General features: G+C 33.5%; 1 protein-coding gene across 1 annotated transcript in view; it reads left to right on the top strand.

Annotated features, from left to right (window-relative positions):
* LOC122264620 (crustacean calcium-binding protein 23) overlaps positions 1–1,261 on the top strand; it is an 11,873-nt gene extending 10,612 nt beyond the window's left edge. Inside the window, exon 5 of the mRNA XM_043033621.2 lies at positions 407–1,261. Within this exon, the coding sequence (XP_042889555.1) occupies positions 407–508 (102 nt within the window). The 3' untranslated portion in view covers positions 509–1,261. The remainder of the gene's footprint in view (positions 1–406) is intronic.
* Positions 1,262–7,500: the final 6,239 nt, after the last annotated feature.

Raw genomic sequence — 7,500 nt, 5'->3', positions numbered from 1 at the left:
TTTGCCACATGTGTCATGTTTTACTAATGAACATGGATATTAATGAAAATTATTCTGACCTAAAACTTTTCATAATATATATTACTGTCAATATATAAAAACACTTTTCGCACTTTATGGCATTTAAAATAAACTTTTTTTTTCGTCTTTTCATGACAAAAAACGCCTAGCGTCTTCAATGCAAATTACCTAAAATACATTTCTGAAAATCCTCCACTGAAATGTGTCTTATATATCATCAAACACGATTCTTTAAGAATATAAGCCACAATATTTACACAACAAACCATTGATCATCATTATCCTATACTCAACTCCTTAATAAGCAAATCTCAAATCCAAAAGAAAAAATGATTTCAGGATTTCCTGTCCTTTCAACCAGTAAATAAATATTTCCTTCCCTCAGGTGACCAAGAAGGAGTTCCTGGACTACTACTCAGGGCTGAGCAAGGCTATCGATGACGATGACTACTTCGTTTCCGTCGTCAAGATGAGCTGGGGTTTGTAAACACCTGAAGGGCCTGTAAAGCCATCCACAGTGCCTTTGATCATGTCGGAAAGATATATATATAGAGAAGAAGAGAGATAGAGAGAGAGAGAAAGAGAAACATCTATAAGGCCTGTAATACTATCTGCAGTGCCTATACGGTGAATAAACATTAGAGAGAAAGAAGGCAAAAAAATCAAAAAAAATCTGTAAGACCTGTAATGACATTTCCATGGCCTGTAAACCTGTCAGAGAAAAAAAAATATATATATTCCAAATATCATAACATACCATTCAACCAATCTGCAATTAATCTAACGTAGAACTGGAATGATTTATTTACGCTTGACATCTAGAGAACAAAATCATAATTGGTATTTCGAGGGCTTCCACATCCCAGAATATATGACCATTTCCGTGGTTGCACATGATCATGATCACCACATGATCACCACATGATCCGCCGAAGGGCTTGCCTGTCTATCCTTAGAGCGGGAGATTAGCTTTACACTGTACCCTGTTAATGGGTCTGAGGAGGTCTTAGCGCACGCGTCTGTGGCTCCATTGCATTTAGGTGAAATTGGATTTCTTCTGAAATAGCGCCTGGCATGTTGTATTTCTTTCTGTTACTGAAATTGTACTTTGGAAGCGTGCCTTCGGTGCTATGGTAAATCAATGGGTTCTTTTAGAATGACGCTTACTGTTCCATACTAGAAAGGATGACAACCTCAATAGAATATTCAATAAAAAAAATCTTGATGTTTCAAGGAAAAATGTGGTTTTGTTTTGTCTATTTTCCTTATTCATAATTTGAACAATACTTGAACGAAAGGTTTCTCATATATTCCCCTACCCTGATATTAAGAGGCAAGGTTATGATATTCAGCCTTACAATAGTTTATGGAAACTATAAGACTTCTAAACTCAATCAATCCTTACATTCTGTATTGCGCAATGATAAGAAATTCCAATTAATGCATTGATTGGAGATCTTCCCCTTCAGAAACATTCCTTTTCTCTTACTCTTCATTTCCCATGTTATATTGCAGACTTACTTACCAATAGAAATACCATTCATTATTTTTTACAAAATTTATTTTAAGTCACACTCTAAGTTAAGAGGTTGTACAAAAAAGGGAGTGGGGGTGGGGTAAGCAGTCAGTCAAAATTACAATTTTTTTTATATCTTATATCTTTTGAAAATATATCATAATTTTATATCCATGGTCAACACAAAGGATTAAACAAAAGGCCACGGACTTAATCCCTCCACTTTGATAGAACATGTAAAACACATAGCTCTGTGAAAGCGACTTTTATAAATCGTTTCGAAGGTTGAGCAAACGATATTTAACTGATATTTAAACACATATTAACATTTCTGAAAATCAACATCGCTGGCTCAATAATAAAAGATAGATAAACCTGCACATTTTTTTTGCCCATCAACAGCTGCAAAGTCAAGACAAAATTGAACATTCAGAACGGACAGTTTCCTTGAGAAGATGAGGTATCCTTTTTCTGTGTCAGGTAGTGTCAACAATTCGACATTTCTCTTGTAATCACGTGGATGGTAAGCTTATCGTATGTCGCCATTCAATCATTGGAGAATTCACGATCTCTGGGCCTATGGTTTAAGTATAAATGACAAGACCCATTTAAAGATATAGTACAGAAAATTAATATCTTTCTTATTGAGATATTAATGCAAAATGTTGCACTGAACATGTATATCTTACCTGAAAAGTTTCGACTAAGACAGACTTTAGTTTGACACGAAAACAAACCCAATTCACACATTTTAACTTTTATACACATATATTAGCAGGACTCTCGGAATTCCGGGCCTTGGGTATAGGCCTATAAAGCCTTAAAGGATATCCTACACTGTTGACAGCTCGTTCATATACTATTCCTCTTATTTATAAAAAATAACATTATTTTCTACATCATTAGTTCTGTAACCTAAAGGGGGGACTCAATTATCACATATATCTTATGTCCCTACGATTATTCAGTATCAAAGAGTTCTTTACAGAATGCAACATCGATGTGCATATTTGCAGTTCGTGTCAAAATTTATCGCTGGTCGTTATTGTTTACGCTGCTGAAAGGTATTGATTTGACGCTGCTGATGCAAGTTTTGCTCTTGTGCAAATGGAGCGTTTAAGTACGTGTACATAAATTGCACACACACACACACACACACATATATATATATATATATACATATATATGTATGTATATATAAGTATGTATGTATATATATATGTATATATATACACATAAATACATATGTATGTGCTTATGTATATATATATATATATATATATATATATATATATATATATGTATGTATATATATACATACATATATATACATATATATACATACATATATATGTATATATATATATATACATATATATGTGTGTGTACTACACATGGAGAGAGATGAAGAGAGATGGAGAAAGAAAGAGGTTGATAGATAAGTATATATAAAGAGAGACATTTGTGTATGTGTGTGGTTGGATGTGGGTGTAGTTGTGCTCGTGCACGTATGTGCACTTGCAAAATTGCACCATCAACAAAACCTTTGAACTACAGAATACCTTAAATTGCAAACAGCAATAAGGTAAAAAACAAAAACACATCCCTTAAATCAAACCTATATTTATCTTTCAATATATAAAAAAAACACATCCCTCAAATCAAACCTATATTAATCCTTCAACATATATAAAAAACACATACACACTACAAGAAAAAAATATCTTCAACTCCCCTTAAAAAAAAAAAAAAAAAAAAAAAAAAAGAAGAAGAAGAAGAAAACAGCAATAAACCAATTAGGCCAAACCGCCCGAACCTTTCCGTGCGAAGCTTCGAATCCGCAACAACACAGCGCCCCCATCGGTTGTAAACAAGAGCGCGAGAGATCAGGGGCAATGCACCGTTTGTCTGATCTTCTAAGAAATCCGTCATATATCAAGCCAGCATGATAACAGCATGTATATATTATTGTATTATTTATATGATAGATAAAACCGTGAGATAATCGATATGAAAGTAATGATGATGATGATGAACCGGAAATTCGTAATATAAGTGCAAGGAAGGGGATAACGTGTTATATGTTTTCTCTTTTGTGGAATCCATATAGACATCACATCAACATAAACAAACACAGAACCACCCACATAAGCCATTTATTGACAAGGAATACGAGCGAGATAGGAGGCAATGAATATTTTTCCTAATCATCTAAATCATTCACATCAGTGGTGGATCTACGGGGGTGTAGGGAGAGTGGAGGGTTTGCCTCCTGACTTATTTGTATTTTAAGAACTGCAACTGCAAAACATAAATAGCCACGTCTCCAGAAGCTGGTTAAATCACCTATGCAAAAAAAGATTGAGATAATTATGACCTTAAGGTATATAGATATGTATCTGTTTTGTATTATTTTTAATTTTATATAGTTTCTCCACACTCACACACACACACACACACACACACACACATATGTAAATATATTATTGATATATATTAAAGTATGATACACACACACCCATCTATCTATATATCTATCTATCTATCCATCCATCCATCCATACACACACGTATGTAAATATAGCTATATAAATATACAGATATATACCCTAATAAATCACCATAGGGCACTTTTTAACAGTAAATACGACATAAAAAACAGAGATCCATCCGCACCAAACCCGATATAACTAACCGCGAAAACACCTTAATAAACCCCTCACTTCGAAGCTCCGAAGCCACCACAACAAAGCGCCGCCATTTCATCAGCCGTAAATAAGACGCGTGGGAGGAGGCGCCTCTACCGAGAATTCCGATCGCATCTGCTTCTTTCCAACCTGCTTTGATCTTCTCTCTGTATATTATTTCACTCCGTTCTATCGTCGTTGTTCAGGTACGGTGTGTTATGAGGATTCGTGTCAGATCATGCTATTTGTTTCTTTGTATGTGGTTGGTTGGTTGGTAGTTCGTTAAAAAGCGCGGAATTACAGCACTTACGTTCATAGAGGGGCTGGCTGGGTCTGTCGTCGACTTGCGTTCCCTAGGAGAGATAGATGAAGGTCTGAAGTAGGTCCGAAGTAGGTCCACGTTTTTTTTTACAATGGGTTTAAGAGATATTGACGATTCAGTTCTTGAGAGTCTGTCACAGACAGAGCTTAATCATTGCAAACACAAATAGATTATTTAACGCAATGTGATTTTTTTTTCTTCTTCAAATCTTCACATTTTAACAGGCTTTAACATCACGTGTCCGTACTTATTTACATTCAGCTGAAATCGTACCCCATCCGTACCATGGCCATGAAGCAAATGGGTTTCATGTTTTACAGTACAAAAGTAATGCTAGTCCATAATTAAGGACACGAAATAGACTTCGAATTTAAGGTCCAAACCAGTCCGTTTGCATTGCTGTGGCCTCCAATTTGCAACCTAATTTCTATATCCCAAATACGTGCGCACATTTACACAGAAATAAGTTCAGACAGAAAAATAAACCTACTCTATAGGCATGAGCATTTCCATATGCATATGGCTAGTGTGTTTATGATACGTAAACAAACACAAAGCGTTGGAATTTTGGATTAACTGGTCAGAATCTAGATGTAAAATTTGTTTATTTTTGTAACATTTATCATATATGTAATAGGTTACACTAGAATGACATTTACGCATTTCTATGGTAAGTTATATCAAAATATTCATGTAGCAGGTTAGGTCAGAGTCTCGTATATTTACTTTTACAATAGTTCTCAGCAAAATAGGAACGAAAATCTGAATTCTAGCATTTAATCTTGTCTGTTAAACTTTTTGTGAGAACTCGACAGAAAACAGACATTTCTTCATTGCAAAATAGGACAAAGCAACATCAATATCTGTGACCAGTCAGAGCAAGGTATTCTTTAGCACCTGCACAAAATCATATGGGATTTTGCTGATGATCCAATCCTGTGTATGAATTTAGGATGAAATGAAAGGATTCTTCACCAGGGCGAACACTCATAGGAAACAGATCTCTTAGCGGTGTTAAATACATTTTCTTTCCCGGTTTTTGTGGTAGATGTATGTGTTTTTCAGGTTGCCTTTATAATTCGTTTCTTATTCTCTCTCTCTCTCTCTCTCTCTCTCTCTCTCTCTCTCTCTCTCTCTCTCTCTCTATATATATATATATATATATATATATATATATATATATATATATATATATATATATATACATATACACAAATATTTCTCTCTCTCTTTCTTTCTTTTTTTGCGTTTGCAGGTTTTTGGTCTATGAGTACTTTCTAGCTTATTTATGTGACAGGTTAGGTTTTCTTGTATGATACCGTATCAGAATATGATTGTGATGTGCACGTTGGAATTATTATTATTATTTTTTGCATGATTTTAGTGGGTTGGGTAGTTCCCAGGAACACGGGGAGGAGGGGGGGGGGGGGTATATGGGAGATCCCTAGCATAAATAGCTGGTAGCATTTATTAACTAGGTATGAGGTTGTAGTTACTTTAACATGTCACATAGTGTACCTGACTTTTAAAAGATAACAAACATCCATATGTTAAGATAAGGATGTTTTTAACCTCTCCTGCACACAGTCCTACGCTATATACATACATGCGTGTGTGTGTGTGTGTGTGTGTGTGTCTGTGTGTGTGCACGCGTACATATTTAAAAAAAATATCCCAGGTGTTCCTCCAACTTTTAAATGTTGAGAATCACTAGCAGAAACCATGCCAAACTAACTCATTTTTTTATAGCAGATTACAAGCACAAGCCCTACCCTGCTTTCCGAAGAGTCGACACATCGCGTAAAACAGGTTCCAGTTCCTAGCGGCTGGCATGCCGTCCCTTCCTCGAGGGTAGGACATGATCTGACCTGATGGTCGGACAAAGTGGTGTTTCATTTAACCTTTTAACAGGGATTTCGAATTTGATTTTCTCTCGTTCTTATTTTCTTTATTTTTCTGTTGTCGTTATTGGTGGTGTTTTGTTGTTTCTTGTTTATTGAAAGTAATTATAATGGTTATATATATATATATATATATATATATATATATATATATATAACACACACCACACACCACACACACACACCTATATATATATATATATATATATATATATATATATATATATATATATATGTATGTATGCATGTATGTATGTTTATACATGCTTTTCACATTGCAACTATCATGGGTATGTTTTTTTTTTTTTACATAAATATGGTTGTTATCTATTATCATTATTGTAATTATAATTATTACAATTTATATTATTTTTACTGTTATTATTATCATTATTATTATTATTGCTATTATCCTTACTTACATTATCATTATGATTGTTGTTATAATTCTTGTTATCACTGTCGTTGTTATTACTGTTGTTGTCATCATTGTTGTTGTTTTTAATGTTATTCTTATCATCATCATTATCACTTTTATCATTAATGTTATCATCATTACCATTATCATTGATATCATTCGTGTCTTCTAAGTGGAAACTTCAATTACACAAGAGCTGGAATTTTACTTTAATGTTTTCTTATCAAATCTATTATGTGTGATGATGTATGTTATATGTATTCAATTTGTTTGATTTTTATTTGTATTTTACCTTTTGTTTATGTTTTTTTATTATAATTTGCTTTTTTTTTGTTATAATCTTTTCATTAGAGAAGTTTTTGGTTATCATTTTGAATGTAATGTTGAAAATAGATTTCATAGGAATAGAAGAGAAAATTTTGTAATTAAAAAGGACCAAAAGTTTTCTTCAGGACTTTTAAAAATTGCCTTGTTGCTTTATTAGTTTTCTACTTTCTTAGTCCATTTCTCGGTAAAAAAAAAGGGTTGGAAACTAATAGGCTTCAATTTTGTTATAATAAGGATGATAGTAATTAGGATAATATTTCGTTGTTTTTTCACTTCCTTATTTTTTCAGAATATGATAGTTTATTGCA

The sequence above is a fragment of the Penaeus japonicus genome, unplaced genomic scaffold, assembly GCF_977035675.1.
Source record: "Penaeus japonicus unplaced genomic scaffold, GWHDUDI00000001_assembly GWHDUDI00000017, whole genome shotgun sequence".
NCBI lineage: Eukaryota > Metazoa > Arthropoda > Malacostraca > Decapoda > Penaeidae > Penaeus > Penaeus japonicus.
This window is presented reverse-complemented; position numbering and strand designations above follow the sequence as displayed.